Source organism: Gossypium hirsutum, chromosome A08 (assembly GCF_007990345.1).
Source record: "Gossypium hirsutum isolate 1008001.06 chromosome A08, Gossypium_hirsutum_v2.1, whole genome shotgun sequence".
In the NCBI taxonomy this organism is placed as follows: Eukaryota; Viridiplantae; Streptophyta; class Magnoliopsida; order Malvales; family Malvaceae; genus Gossypium; species Gossypium hirsutum.
The window spans coordinates 49,821,374-49,838,599 of record NC_053431.1 but is presented as its reverse complement, the minus strand read 5'-3'; the positions used below and the strand labels follow the sequence as shown (position 1 = coordinate 49,838,599).

Here is a 17,226-nt window from a genome sequence, read left to right as displayed (position 1 = left end):
TGATAAATATTAAGTGATATGTGTGTAATTGTGAAAGTTAAATTTTGAGGTTTATGATATCCACCCCCTTACCAGTACAGTTTTATAATATGAAAATTCACAAGATTTATATGGATTAAACTCATGAATGTGAAACTAAAGAGTTCAAAGTCTGAATGATTAATAATGTACTCAGAATTGAGAATAGGTTAGTAAGTAAAGACAGTATTAAAAGAGATATCAGATTTTTCTAAAGATTTTTTCTGAATATGTGATGCCACTGTTAAGAAAGAAGTTATTCATGAGTAATCGACTTATTCAAGTATGATATCTACAGAACATATTAGCCAAAAAATTCTTCCGAATTGATTCTTTCAGTGAACTGAATAATGTAAGACTATTGATGACTTTATTAGTCAGTGGAATAGTGATAAAATTGCAAAGATATTTGAATACAGCTGTTATAATTGGGTATATTACAACAATCTCTTCTGGGTACTCCATAAGTTCTGTTATTTTCAGAGGCATATGAAATTTTTCATGTTCAGATGCAATATTTAACATATTGGAAGGTTGGCTAATTATAATAGTTGGAATTAATGTAAGTCTGGTTGATTCATGAGCGGTTTTGCTCTATCATACTTGGGTTTTCTAATTTATCATGATTGATATAAGATTTGATGATAAGGTTCATATGATATCATTTTCTACTTCTACTGATTGATTTTCTTCCACATATACAGTTTTAGAAATACCTTATCACCTACTTGAAATTTAATTTCCTTTTGTTTTAGATCTGCGTACGATTTCTATCTATCCAAAGCTACTTTCAAACAATCACGAATTATTTTCATTTTTTCTTCAGTTTCTCTAACCAAATCAACTCGTGAATCTGTCTCTTTCTGAGCTCGATCCAATACAATGGAGTTCGACACTTGCGACCATACAGTGCCTCATACGAAGCCATCTTTATACTCGACTGAAAGCTATTGTTATATGCAAATTTGACTAAAGGTAGATATTTTTCCCAACTACCTTCGAACTCTAAAACACAACAGTGAAGCATATCTTTGAGTATCTGAATCGTCCTTTCAGATTGATTGTCGGTCTACGGATGAAATGTGATACTAAAATTCAATTTTGTGCCAAAAGCCTCTTGCAACTATTTTCAAAATCAAGACATAAACCTCAGATCTCTATTTGAAATAATAGAAATAGGCACTCCATGCAATCTAACAATTTCAGCACTGTACAATTTAGCTAGCTTATCAAGTGAATAGTCGGTAAATACCGGAATAAAATGAGCTGAGTTCGTCAATCTATCAATAATGACCCAAACAACATCTTTCTTCTTCAGAGTCAGAGGTAATCCAGTTACGAAATACATTGTAATTCTGTCCCATTTCCACTCGGGAATCATCACATGCTGAAGTAAACCCGAAGATACTTGGTGTTCGGCCTTTACTTGTTGACAAATCAAACATCTCGATATGAATTCAGAAATATCACTTTTCATACCTGACCACTAATACAATTTCTTCAAATCATTGTACATCTTCGTACTTCCTGGGTGAACAGATAGACAAACACTGTGTGCTTCGTGAAGAATTTTCTGAATAAGCTCAGTGTCTCTCTGTACACAAATCCTACCTTGGAACATCAAACAATCATTGGCCCCAATTTGAAAATCTGAATCACTAGTCGATTCGCACTGAACTCTTTTAGCTTGAATTTCTTTATCACATTTCTGAGCTTCACAAATTTGCTGAAGAAATACCGGCCTAGCTTTCAACTCAGCTATAATCGAGCCATCATTAGATAAAGTTAGCTGTGTATTCATTGCTCTCAAAGCAAACAAAGATTTCCTACTTAAAGCATCAGTGACTACATTTGCCTTTCCCAGATGATAATCAATTACCCATTCATAGTCTTTTAACAACTCGAGCCATCTCAATTGTCGTAAATTCAAATCTTTCTGAGTCATCAAGTACTTTAAAATCTTATGATCAGTATAGATGTGACACTTCTACCAAATAAATGGTGCCACCAAATCTTTAAAGAAAACATAATGGCAGCCAATTCCAAGTCGTGCATTGGATAATTCTTTTCGTGCGGTTTCAACTGTCTCGAGGCATAAGCTATCACTTTGCCCTCTTGCATCAGCACATATCCAAGACCGTTCAATGACGCGTCACTGAAAATCACAAACTCTTTTCTCGACTCAGGTTACACTGATACCGGTTCCTCAATTAACAATGCTTTCAACCATTCAAAACTCTTTTGGCATTTCTCCGACCTCTCGAACTTAACATTTTTCTGTAACAATTTTGTCATATGTGTAGCAATCATCGAGAATCCCTTAACAAAACGTCAATAATACTTGGCTAAGCCCAAAAAGCTTCAAGCACCGGATACATTTCTCGGTGTTTTCCAATCAACAATTGTTGAAATCTTACTCGGATCAACTCTTATACCTTCTGCTAAGACAATATGCCCCAAAAATCTGACTTATCGGAGCCAAAACTCACTTTTACTGAATTTAGCAAACAATTTCTTATCATTTAAAGTCTGCAATACAATTCTTAAATGTTTAGCATGCTCAAACTCATCTCGGGAATAAATCAAAATGTCATCAATGAACACAACTACAAACTTGTCTAAATATGGTCAAAAGATTTGATTCATCAAATCCATAAAAACAAAAGGAGCATTAGTTAATCCAAAAGGCATAACAAGAAATTCATAGTGCCCATACCTCGTCTTGAATGCGATTTTTGGCACATCTGAGTCTTTAACTCTCAGCTCATAATAACCAGATCCTAAATCTATCTTCGAGAATAATGTTCCCGCTTTCAACTGGTCAAACAAATTATCAATCCTCAATAAATGATACTTGTTCTTTATCGTAACCTTGTTGAGTTGACGATAATTGATACAAAGTATCATGGATCCATCTTTCTTCTTGATGAATAATACTGGTGCACCCTAGGGAGAAAAACTCGGTCTCACAAAACCCTTGTCTGTCAACTCTTGTAACTGAGACTTTAATTCTTCCAACTCGGTTGGAGCCATTTTATACGGAGCTATTGATATTGGTGTAGTCCCAGTACCAAATCAATAGCAAACTCCACCTTTCTTCTGGGAACACGTTCGGATATTCACAAACTATCGACAAAGATTCGATCTTCAATTTAGACACCTTAGTATTCAGTAAATTCACAAGAAATGCTTCAAAACCTTTTCTTACATATCTCTGAACTGACATCGACAAAATCACAATAGGCAATTCACCCGACTCATCTGACTCAACCCGAAGATTTTCATTGTTTTGACATTTCAATTAAATAACCTTTTGTCTACAATTCACTATGACATTATGTAGAGTCAACCAATCCATTCCAAGTATTTCATCAAACTCATCAAATGGCAAAAGCATTAAGTTAGCAAAAAAAATAGTGACCCCGAATCATTAAAGGACAACTCTTGCAAACTTTATCAACTAAAACATGTTTGCCTAAGGGGTTCAACACCTTAATCACAATCTCAGTAGACTCAACTGGTAATTTCTTACTAGATACCAAATTCATGCAAATATAGGAATGAGTCGATCCAGAATCAATTAATGAAATTACATTAGTATCATAAAGAGAAAATGTAGCAGTGATCACGTCAAGGGAGGACGCATGCTAACAAGCACCAATACCATAAGCTCTCGCAAGTGCTCTAGCTTCCGATCTCACAACTGAGTCTTTGGATACTCTTCTGCTACTGGTCTCATTTCCCGTATTTATCACTGGCCTCTCTTTAGTAATATTGTTACTTGATCTTGCATTCTGAAAATTATCTTTCTCAGCCATCTCAGGACAGTATCAGATAAAGTGATCTTGGGAGCCACATTTGAAGCACGCCCAGTTATTCATCCTACATTCACCGGGATGTCGTCTACCGCCGTGCTGACATTCAGGCCTATTAGACCTAGTGTTACCAATACTCGTTATTGACTAGTCTGGGCCTTAAACACCGAATATTGCTTCCCATGATCTCTGTTGGGATACCCAGCTAAAGCATTCAATCAAGTATATAAATCCCTCAATTTCTTTGACAAAAGTTGAAACAACTTATTCATCGGCCTCTTTCTCGAATCTTTAGCCTCAAACTCAGCTCTACTCTTTTCCTTACTCAACTCCTCGGCTTTGCAAGCTCGTTCGACTAGCACAACAAATTCTTTCACTCTAAAGTCCCAACTAACAACATGATGTCCTCATTCAGCCTATCTTCGTATCTCTTACACATAATAGTCTCTATTGAAACACATTCCTGAGCATACTTATTGAGTCTAACAAACTCCCGCACATATTAAGTCACGGTCATTCGGCATTGTTTCAACTCTCAGAACTCTTTGCGTTTTTTATCAACAAATCGTTGACTGATATACTTCTTTCTAAATTCCTCTACTAATATGACGTATCCCTCAGAAGTGATATAGAGCATTTCAAACACTCATCCGGGGTGTAAGAAAGCTCATCAAATACCTGGATAAAGTTCTCAAGCCAGAATTCTACTCTCTCAGGATCATCATCGACATTTTCTCTAAATTCTTTAGCCCCTTGTTTTCAAATCTTATCAATTGGAGGCTTATTCAATCTTACCAATTCCACACCTTAGGGAGCTACGAGAACCAGTTGGGGGTTAGGTGGGGTGGAGTATGTTGGGCAGCCGGATTTGTTTGAACAAACTCGGCAAGCCACTCATTCATCCTTTGGAAGAAGGCTTCTCTAGCCTTTCATCCTTGACTAATCGTCACTGGTCTACTTTTAGATGGTGCGGTCCCTTGAGCGGAAGCCGTCGCATTACTCTCAATGTCATCAGTCACTTCTCAGTCGGGATCCATTTACTATATGAAAACACAGTTTAAATTGTCAGGAATTGTCACACTATCAAAATTTATATATAGCATGTATAGCTAGACTTTTTTACACACGCTACGTTAGTCCGAGAATTGACTAAACCATGGCTCTGATACCATTAAATGTAACACCTTTTACCCGTATTCAATGCCGAAATAGAGTCCAAGGCATTACTGGACTTACCACGCAAACAATCATACAATTTCGAGCCATAAATTTGCATCCAAATTAAAACCATTTGCAATTAATCGTATAGTCCCTAATACGAGCCTACGAGGCCCTAAACATGCTGTGGGAGTGGCTCGGGACTAAAACAAGAATTTTAAAAATTTTTATAGAACTTAGAAAAATTTTCCACTAAACAAGGGTCACACGCCCATGTGGATATAAGACACACCCGTGTGATTAGGCCATGTGGTGACATATGCCCATGTCCTGACCCCGTGTAACTCTCTAACTTGTAACTCATGAACAAATTAGGATCACCCGGCCAAGTCACACGCCCGTGTGCTAGACCATGTAGAAAATTAATTTTCATAAAATAGGTGTAGACGGCCAGGGCACACGCCCATGTTCGAAGCCGTGCCGTCCACATGGCTGAGACACACGCCCATGTCTCTGCCCGTGTGCTCAATTTAAGCATTCTGTTTCTAAAAATTAAGGTGTGGGGGACACATGACCAAACTACATGCCAATACAATAACAACATCTATCATACGTGCAACGTTAATTATGCCCTAAATCAATCATGAAAATTTCACATTCATTAAGCCTCAATTTTCTACTTTCAAGACACCTAATTGTGCACAATTTATCATCTCATCAATATATCACATTTCCAAACATTTCACATTCATCCTATGAATCACATTCCATCATTCACCAAGCATACCATGACCATATCACCAAAGACATTGGCACATATATGAATATGTTTAGGCTTACAACCATGTTAGCCAAAATAAGCCAATTTACACGGCCAAATATCAAATCAAGCCTTTGACTATTACAAGCTAATACATTGGCTAAAATCATAATGACACATATAACAAAATGACCAAGTCCCTATACATGTCATACTTTCAAAATACTAAGATCATCAATAACCAAAAATGAGAGTTTGATAGTGTGATTCGAATCTCCAACTATCCGAGTTAGCTTGTCGACATTATAAAACATGGAAAATAAATGGAGTGAGCTATATAGCTTAGTAAGCTCATATCCAAGAAATAAGCAACATTACCATGCATATAACATTTAAATATTATAACATAATTAAATGTAAATTTACCATAGTCTCATGATCATAACTCATTCCACCACGAAACTTACCTCATAGTCATCGTTTCAAGCATTTAATACACATGGGCTTTATGTACATACCTGAACCATCTCAAGAATAATAATGTTGGATACTCGGGATTTTTGCACACTAAGTGCCACATACGTAGCCAATGCTACCTCAATCTCATATCACATAATCGCTTGCTCTCGAGCTATCGACGGGCCTGCTCACACAAGCTATTAGTCAAGACGTAGCTACGTGGTGCTGTCACACAAGTTGTGAAGTATCCGCAACATATGCCGGTATACTCAGCCACTAGTAGGACGTACAAGACCAGCACCCGGATCACATAATCACATAACACATAATGACCCTAGTGACATGTCACTTGTATCCTAATATATACCTAAGGTTCAACGGGACTTTTTACTTACCGAATCATCGTCAAACTCGTTTGTTGAATTATACTCATTCACATAATCAAACATACAATTCATGCAATATTAAAGCATTTAAGTACAATTATTCTAAAGCTTATTTTTAACATACTAACTTACCTCGATACAAAATGGCTAATAGTTCGATTTAGTCCACAACCTTGTTCTTTCCCCAGTCTAGGTCAAAACCTCTCTTTCTTGATCTATAATATCAAATTTAACTCATTCAAACATCATATTATTCAATTTAATCCCAAAAATCCCTTCTAGAAAATTTATATTTTTGCCCCTAACTTTTCAACTTTTTACATTTTAGTCCTTGTAACGCCCCAATTTTTAGGCCTGGAAGTATTGGGCTTTGAGTCTAGGTTCGGGTGGAAAATGACCCGAATAATTTGGATGTTATTATTATTATTTCGTATGTTTAGTTTAGTAATTAAATAAATTACGAAGGGTTTATGGTGTGGGGAAAAAAAAGGCCCAAGGGTAAATTTAATTCGAGGCAATTCCTGAATTTTAATTTTGGGAGAGAGGGTTCTGGCGATATGGGCTTTTAAAGTTGAGGTGGTAAAATAGGACACAAATAAGGCCTTGGTAAAGTGGCAAGGTGGCGCCACTAAGTTTCTAAAAAAAAAGGTGCCTAGGAAGGAATTAAAGGTCTAGGGTTCAAGTTGCAAGGTAGGCATATGGTTACTTTTTAATTTTAGGCTTGTGCCGGGCATCTGATCACTTAAGTGAATTTTGGCAAGCGCCTTAAGGAGGTTGGGCCGATTGTTTTAGTTGATATAGGCTTAGGTTCTTTTCTTTTTCTGTCATGGAGAATTAGGGTTAGCCACCTGAAAGCTTTCACTGCCATTCATCCTTTCTGAGTTTTCACAAAAGCCGAAAACGCAAATTCCTTCTCCTTGGTGCCGATTTCTTCTTCCTCTCTTTTTCCTCCACTTTCTTTCTTCCTTTTTACTTTTTCTTCTAGCTGAAACCTTCTGATCACCTTACTCACCTCCTCTGTCGATCCCATCCTCCACAAAACCTCCGTAGTCGATTGACATAAAAGCTGAAATCCCGAAAACTCACTTCTTGTGCTGATTTCTCCAAGCCAAAATCCTTCAGTTATTTTTGTTCTTTTTGATCAACTTTCATCTTTTCTAAACCCTTAGTATTTTTCGGCAACATTACTTCAAAGTTATAGCCTCAAATCGTCATCTTCTTCATCACTTAAAAAGCCGAAATACCATAGATTTAAGGACTCATAGCCGAAACTTCAGATCTCCTGGATTCGAGTTCTACTATCGTTTAGAGGATAGATCTACATTAGATCTACGTAGAAATCAAATAGGAATAAGTGGTAAGTGCTCATCACCTCAGATCTAGTCTTATTTTACAATTTAGAAAAGCCAAAGTCCTTAAAATCTAGGGAGGTTGTCGATTTGGGCATAGGGCTTTAAGGGTCTTTAACCGATGAATTCTTTTGGTGATTAGTGTCTTTTAGAGGTTTGATCGAAGGCTTGGATCTTTGGAGCAACTAGACTTGGACCTAGTCATCGGTTTTCGGCAAAAAGGTAAGATTCTAAAGGCTTAAGGGGCATGGTTCGAATATGGGTAGGTGAATATTAGGATTGTTTGTTGTGGTTTGCAATCTAAGAATTATGGTAATCAATTGTAGGACATCGTAAGGGATCTCAGCAGTAGTCGTCGCGAAACAGGTGTGTATCAAACACCCTCTCATAGTTCAAATCGGTAAAAGCTGAAATACCGAAAATCTGGCATTTCGTGGGCTTGTGAGTGTACTACAGGAAAACAGACTTTTGGCGGCGTTTTTTTTTTTTTGCCTTTAGCGGCGTTTCTAAGCGCCGCTAATACTTTTAGCGGCGCTTTCCCAAGCGCAGCAAAAAATGTCGCTATATGCAGCGCCACAAAAGTTTGCGGCGTTTTTTATAAAAGCGCCGCTAAAGACCAGGACCTTTACTGGCGCTTTTTTAAAAAACGCAGCTATAGACCAAGAACTTTAGCGGCGCTTTTATAAAAAACGCCACTATAGACCTGTACTTTTAGCGGCGCATTTATAAAAAACGCCGCTATAGACCTGTACTTTTAACGGTGCTTTTATAAAAAACGCCGCTATAGACCTGTACTTTTAGCGGTGTTTTTTTACAAAAGCGCCACTATAGACCAAGAACTTTAGCGGCGCTTTTTTAAAAAACGCCGCTAATTTGCCCAGTTTTGCAATATGTATTTTTACACCTATATCCAACCCTCCTGCAAGAAATTCAATAAAAAACAGCAAATATACCATGAAATTCAACCCAACCAAAACACGCAAATTTAAATAATACAAAATTATACGAAAAATATATTATATAAATTGGAAATGAATATTCAAAATATTCTTAAAATAATGTTAAAAGTTACAAGAAAACATGTCTATGATGGCGGATTTTGAAATTGGTGGAACATAGTCATCGTAGACTGAAGCTACTGCTGGAGTTTATTGTATTTCCTGTTCTGCTCCGCCTCCCTCGCTGCTGCCTCCGCCTCCCTCGTTGCTGCCTCCGCTCTAAGTTGAGAAATTTGCTCATCTGTGCTAGCTTGTATCTGAACTATCTGATCTTTTAACCTTTCAACTTCAGCTTGACTTTGACTCCCGGAAGGCATGTATTGGTGCGAGGTGGATCCAAAATATTGGGTCGGGTTAACACCAGATCCTTGAAATCTAACCTGACCATACCTTTCAGGACCCAAAACTTCATTAATAATTCTATTATCAATATCCTCAAAATTAACAGAACTATCAGTCGAAGCAGTCGCTTCATACGCTGCCTTCTTATCTTTTAGTTTCTCCTAATAAATCAGTTAAAGAGTTAGAAACGAAATATACAATAAAAAGGAATACAACATAAATTATTTAAATTACACTAATAAAAACGACGAACTAAAACATTATAATTAAATATTATAAATATTTATAATGAATCAATTTTTATTAAGTAAATATACCATAATTTCTGCAGCCTCAGATGACATCGGAGTTCCATCTTTTTTCCTGTGCGTAATATAACACCCCGTACCAGAGACCGTTGCCGGAGTCGAACGCGAGGTGCTAACAGACTTAATTACTTTGTTTTCACAGTCCATTTAAAAAAAAATTCCAGACAGGCTGGCTAACCGTGTCACTGTCGCCTTAAAAATCATATCTCGAGTTCCAAAACTCGAAAACTGATTCCATAAATTTTCCCTGAAATTAGACTCATATATCCATCTGTGGATTTATTTCTAGAATTTTTGGTCGGGCCAATTGGTACAGTTTATTAGTTAAAATCTCCCCTGATTCTGGGTTCGACTACTCTGACCTTCACGTATTACGACTTGGATATCTCCCTGTACAGAGCTTCCATACTCATGCCGTTTGTTTCTAATGAAGCTAGACTCAAATTTAAATCTATACATATAAGGCATGACTTCTAATTGTCTCTGGATAATTTATGGTAAATTTTCAAACTCGAAACAGGAGATCCAAAAACCGTTCTGGCCCTATTTCACGAGAACTTTAATATCTCTTAATATACTGTTCATATGATCGTTTCGTTACTTTCATATGAAAATAGATTCATCAAGGTTAGATTACATAATTTATTCACTATTTAATTCCATTCCTACAAATTTTAGTGATTTTTCAAATCCACACCACTGCTGCTGTCAGCATCTGTTTTCAAGGTAAACTTTACCTATTTCGTGGTTACCATGGACCAACTAGAGTTTTGTCATACATAGGTCCACATATGATCATATTTAGCCATTCCAATGGCTGATCATTTGCCCAACACTTCCATTCCAGTCCATAGGCACATCATGAAACCATATATATATACATAAACACAAATGGTCTAATGCCATACTCCACTTCTACGAGCCATTTTCGCATGGCTGTACACACATAAATCACAAAAAGTACTTGAAAAAAACAACAAAGGGTAGTCCTATACATGCCATATCCAGAGTTCAACTAAAAGAGTACCAAAAGGGCTTTGATAGTGTGGATGACTTCGACTTCGATGATCCCGAATCCGATAGCTAACGAACAAAATCTATAAAACAGAGAGCCAAAGCAACGGGGTAAGCATTTTAAAGCTTAGTAAGTTTCAAGTAATGAAATCGGCTTTGACTAAAGTATTACATTCACATAGCTAAATGAATCACTTTATTAATACACATTCTCATAATCATACTTACTTCGCACTTCATCAACATATACACACACAAGGTATCAACCTATCTAAAAGCCGAAAGTTCGTTAGTTGATTGAACGAATACTATTTAAAATGAATCGACTTTTCCGATGCACATGCAAACATACCTTATCGTTTGGGTTTTTCGAGCGTATTAATTGAATTTATTACAGCACAAAACGCTCACCTTCAAACCCAAGTTTCTTCGGAATTTAGCCGGATATAACCACAAGCGCAATTGCCTTCGGGTCTTAACCCGGGTATAGCAACTCGCACAAATGCCTTCGGGTCTTAGCCCGGATATATCAACTCGTACAAATGCCTTCGGGTCTTAGCCCGGATAAAATCACTAGCATAAATGCCTTCGGGACTTAGCCCGGATAAAATCACTAGCATAAATGCCTTCGGGACTTAGCCCGGATATCATTCAAATGCTCATGCACACATATATCAATAATCATGACACATCCATATTTCATTTTCGTTACTAAGGCTCAAACACAAAACATTTATTAAACCTTTCCAATTTCGGCTCAATAGCCACACACAAAGAGCATGATTTCAATTGGCTTTATAACATAGTCTCTATGCACATTCGGCTATCCGTCATAGTATGACTAATCATTTCAATATATTTCAAGTAGGGTCATTACTCGAAGACTTACCTCGGATGTTGTCGAACGGTTTTGACGGCTATTCGATCACTTTTTCCTTCCCCTTATACAACTTTGGTCTTCTAAGCTCTTGAGCTTAATTCAAACAGATAGAGCTTATTTAATAATTTATCAATTTAACTATTCGATTAAATACATTCATATTATACAATTAGGTGCGAATAATTTTATTGACTAGTTATTCAAGCATTATACATGTGCTCTACTCATGCACCACCGAATAATAGGACTAGCTTAATACCTTGCATTTTCGAATTCATATACATCATTTAGTTCCTCATAACATACATTTTGTCCCTAACCAACACAAGAGCCCAAAGCATCACTTACAATGCCGAATTCCAATTAAGTCTACCATCATAACATTATCATATTTATGCACTTGGTAAGTTGCGTTTGAACACATTCGGCACTAGGTGTCCAAACCAATGTTCCTCGAACACTAAACCCAATTTATAACCAACTCAAAACTCCTTAACAACAAGCATTTAATAACAATGTACTTAACCAATTCCTTAAACATGCATTCGGCAATTACACCAAGACCATCTTAACTCATTTCTCATCTTGCTAACAAAAACATAGTAAAGCAAATCTTCATACACAATGGTTACCAATTCATCCATTCACTAGGGACATGACCTAATGTTCAATAACAACCCCTCCTTTACCAAGTACACATTCGGCCTTGGTACATAATAAGGTAGCCGATTTCTTTCCCTTTAGCACCCATTGCTCACATATGATTATTTGTATAGTTCAAACACTCATCTATCTTTGCTCATCTAAATTTAACATGGAACAAAAAAATTCACCATTGTCAAATACCATAGCCGAAAGCCCTAGTCCATAACACAAATCAAAATTTCTACATGGGTTACAAAAGTAGTTTGATATCTTACTCAAGATTAACCAAAATTTCATGAACTAATATAAACTTCTTACCTTGCTATTAGCCTAGGATGACCGAATGCCTCCCTCCCTACTTCCTCTTCACAATCGGCCAAGAAGAACAAAATGAGAAAGACTTTTTGTTCTTTTTTTTCGGTCATGCATGAGAATGATGAACACATTTTTTTTTCTTTGTTTTCTTCCTTCAATTTCTTATTAGTTTATTGCCCATGCTTCTTATTTTATTTTTCCATTAACACAACATGTTTCATGACATGTTTTGCCCATCATCCCTTGTCATGGCCAGCCACTAGTACTTAAATGGGGGGAAATTGACATGCAAGTCCACCCCTTTGATTACATGCACTATTAGGCCACTTGCATTTGCCTAGCACATTTCTAAATTTTCTCACATAAGTCCTATCAACTAAATTCACATGCAATTAACTAAATTGAAGCTTAAAACTTTCACACATTTATATTCACATATTTTAGGCAATAATTACCACATTCAAATAATTTGGTGACTCGGTCTAGCGGTCCCGAGACCGCTTTCCTACTAGGGTCACTTTAGGGCTGTCACACGTAATGTCAAAAAGTTGAAGGCGTCCAACTTTTTGACCAAACGAGGCTTCCTACAATATAGTAGTAAAAATATTATTTAATAGTAAAAAGTTATTAATACTTGATAGATTTAATGAATCCATTGTACCTCGGGCTGAGCTACACAAGCAAAACTTTTCGACCCTGTCGTGTGCGTAAATTTTTGTTTTTGCCTGCTGCTTGTTCCAACTCGCTCACGGTCCTACATAATGAAATTATTATTACGTATATAGTAAATACTATAAACCGAAAATTTTATAAGAGTTTGCAAGTACATAATACCTCTCCTTTCTTTGAATTCCAAAATCGAACCGCATCTTCCCATTGGTACCTCAGCATTCCCGATGGGACATTTTGCAATTTTTCTTCGAGGCTTATGGGTTTTTTAAAATATTCTTTTTTCAAAATGCTTTTATTGTCTCTCCATTTTTTACCCAATGCCTTCTTGATATAGGCATTAGAGACCTCTAAAGCAAACCTATCCTAAAAAACACAAGTTTAGGAAGTAAATATAAATGAAACTTAAACAAAAGTATTATAATTACATTAACGTTTTGTTACCTTAATATTAGAGAGAGCTTGATTTTTATTGCTATCAGGCATGTTATGCCATGATTCGTAGTTGATGGGCAACATATTGGCATTTCGTGCTATAATGCCCAAATAGCCTGCTAAAAGTCGAGCTTCTTGTCCAACAGGCTGACCATGGCTGTTTCTAGTTACTTTGACATGCTCGACAGAATTTAAGTTATATAAATCTGTTAGGAGCGTACGTCCTCAACCTCTGCGCGTCCCACCATTTTCAGTTGAAAAATAATAAATTATTACTATATTGAAATTTAAAAATAAATCAGTAATAAAATTTAATACAATTTGTAAAATAAACTTAACATTACTTTGAATTTCCACAGACTCGTCAAGTGTCTCCGGTACGCTTGAATATCCAACAACTGTCTGCTGTTCAATACTTACTTCTTCCGAATTTGTAGTATTCTGTACAATACTAAGACCTCTTAATCTTCTTCTAGGCATTTTTCCTGCAACACATAAAATAGATAAAATTTTTAGTAAGAAATAACAACAATAGTAAATATAAAATAGTTAAATTATATAACATGACCAATGTTAATATTGTAACATTACATATAAATAAAAAATCATAAAATCTTACTACATCATAAATCGTAAATATCTTCGTCTACATCCTGACGAACCCATTGAAATTGTGTACTAGTACTAGGGATATTTTCATCTAAGTCTTGTTCTCGAAAAGGAAAAGTTTCTGATCTTTCACCGATGTCATCTCTACTTCCATTCGCCATGTCAAACAAGTCTCTAGGGGTGTTTCGGAGTACAATGTACCAACCCTCATCAATTGGATCTTTCGAGTAAAAAACTTGTTTAACTTGAGAAGAAAATACATACGGCTTGTCTATCAAATGTTCTCCAGTGTGAATCAATCGAGAGAAATTCACCATTGTAAAACCAAACTGATCATTTTTAATTCCGCGAGCAGTATTAGCATCAGCCCAATCACATCAAAATAAGACAACTTTCCATTTTCCATAATAATCCAACTCAATAATGTCGGTTAGAAGTCCATAATACTCCACATTTCCCTCGACAGGATTACTGTCCCTAGCACTAGCGTAACTTGTAATTAAAGAATTAACAACTACTCCAGAATTTTGAGTTCTCCTCAATCTCTCGCGATATTTGGTATGAAATCTGAACCCATTCATGATGAAGCCACTATATCTTTTTACTACTCGATTCAGACCTTGGGAAAGCCATTTAACTTCGTCATTAACGATATTCCCACTCCAAACCTATTGAATCGAAAGTAAATTGAGTAATTATAAATGTTATGAGAAAACATTATTATTTGTCAACAAAATGTTGAGTTGCATACCGTTTGGCTTAACCATTCATGAAAAGATTCTACGAATAACCTATTAATCTCGCGATGTTGTAATCTTCGTAAGCGTGGACGAGATCTTAAGATTTGTTTGTACTCACTATGTTAAACACATGTTTAATTCGTTAAAAAATAAACAAATCAAAAAAAGAAGAATATTTATCATATTCTAGAACTTACTTGCGTAATTGTTCAAGTGCATCGTGGTGGAAAACAACATATCTATGTGCTTGTATCCAAGATCGGTCATCTAATTCTACAATTTCAACTTTGCTGATTGGTTCTCCATAACTTTGAAATAAATAAGTTTTGTCCAAGTTAGGATCATTGAGCCCGGCATTTCTACTTGGTCTATTCAATCTTGTTTCAACATCTAAATATCTAGAACAGAATGTCATACACTCCTCTTCCAAGTAGCCTTTAGCAATTGATCCTTCCGGATAACGCTTGTTACTGCAATAAGACTTCAATTTGCTTAGGAACCTAAACACCATATACAACATTATCAAACTGGTAACTATAGGTATAAAGGTGAATGCCTTTGAAATAAATTAGCACCTTTCAATTGGATACATCCAACGATAGAAACCGGCCCACCAATTATTGCTTCACGAGGAAGATGAATGACAAGGTGCACCATAATAGTGAAGAAGGAAGGTGGAAAGATCTTCTCCAAATTGCATAATGTCAAAGCGGCTCGATCTTGTACTTTTTCAAGTTCTTCAACATTCAGAACTTTGCCACAAATTGCTTTCATTATATTAGACAGCTCAATTATACAGGACGTTACCTTCTTTGACATACAGCACCGTAAAGCAACTGGAAGTAGATCTTGCATCAGGATGTGATAGTCATGTGATTTTAATGAATATAGTCTTTGATCATTAAGACTTACACATCGAGATATATTTGATGAATACGCATCCGGAACCTTTATATCCTTTAACACCGTGCAGAACATTTCTTTCTCTTCCTTTGACATTGCAAAAATTGTAGGCGGCAACCAATATTTTCCATTAGGAAGTACTTGGGGATGAAGATCACGCCTAATTCCCATGTGAACTAAATCAAGTCGACTTTGAAGATTATCTTTTGATTTACCATCGATGTTCAAAATTGTCCGGATGATGTTCTCGCAGACATTCTTCTCAATATGCATCACATCAAGATTATGGCCTAATATGTGATGCTCCCAATAAGGCAACTCAAAAAAAATACTTCTTGTCTTCCACAAGTTCGCCTCATTAGGGTCATCCTCCTCGTCAGATTCATCATCAGATTCATCCCTCGATCGTCTATTTGTTTGCTTGTTAATGGTTGATTCAGCTTCCCGTAACTGAAATCCATATCTTTTAACATGAATAAGATTTCAGATCTAATGGTTTGCTCAGGAGCTTTTTTCAACTCTTCAGTACCATCAAATAAAGCCTTCTGAAATCTATATCTATGATTTTCATTTAACCACCGACGATGCCCCATATAGCAGAACTTCTTCCCATTATATAACCACTGTGAACACGTTTGAGCAGCACAACAAGGACAAGCATAACGTCCTTTGGTACTCCAACCCGGTAAATTCGCATATGCCGGGAAATCATTAATTGTCCACATCAAAGCAGCACGTAGGTAAAAGTTCTCCTTTCTCAATACATCATACGTCTCAACACCCGCCCATAATTGTTTTAACTCTTCAATAAGTGGCTGCAGATATATGTCAATATCATTTCCGGGGCCTTTCTCTCCGGGGATAATCATAGATAATATCAAAGAAGATTGCTTCATGCAGAGCCATAGAGGCAAATTATAAGGAACAATGACCACAGGCCAAGTACTGTACGAGGTGCTCATGATTTTAAAAAGATTAAATCCGTCAGATGCTAACCCGAGCCTTACACTCCGTGGATCACTTGCAAAGCTTGGAAATTTATTGTCAAATGATTTCCATGCAAAAGAATCTGCAGGATGCCTTAATTATCCATCATCCGTTCGTTGATCATGATGCCATGTCATAAACTCAGTTGTCTTTGACGACATGAATAGCCTTTGAAGCCTTGGGATTAGCGGGAAATATCGCAAAATCTTGTTCGGCTTCCTTCTTGATTGTGGCCCATATTCATCCTCATTAACATCTTCTGCATCTCTATTCATCCAACGAGATTTACCGCAAACATGACAAGACTGTTGATTTCTTCGATCATCCCAATACAACATGCAATCATTTGGGCAACTATGAATTTCGTTGTACCCAAGGCCCAAATCTTTTATCACTTTCTTCATGTCTTTACATGATTGAGGGATTTTTGCACATG

At 36.5% G+C, this 17,226-nt stretch overlaps 1 protein-coding gene across 1 annotated transcript; it reads right to left on the bottom strand.

The window, feature by feature from the left end:
* Positions 1 to 9,080: 9,080 nt before the first annotated feature.
* LOC121205019 (uncharacterized) lies at positions 9,081 to 9,660 on the bottom strand. The gene is made up of 2 exons (XM_041075950.1): positions 9,603 to 9,660; positions 9,081 to 9,446 (listed from the first exon to the last, which is right to left on the bottom strand). Exons 1-2 carry the CDS (start codon positions 9,627 to 9,629, stop codon positions 9,081 to 9,083), a joined length of 393 nt encoding a protein of 130 aa, XP_040931884.1. The 5' UTR covers positions 9,630 to 9,660.
* Positions 9,661 to 17,226: the final 7,566 nt, after the last annotated feature.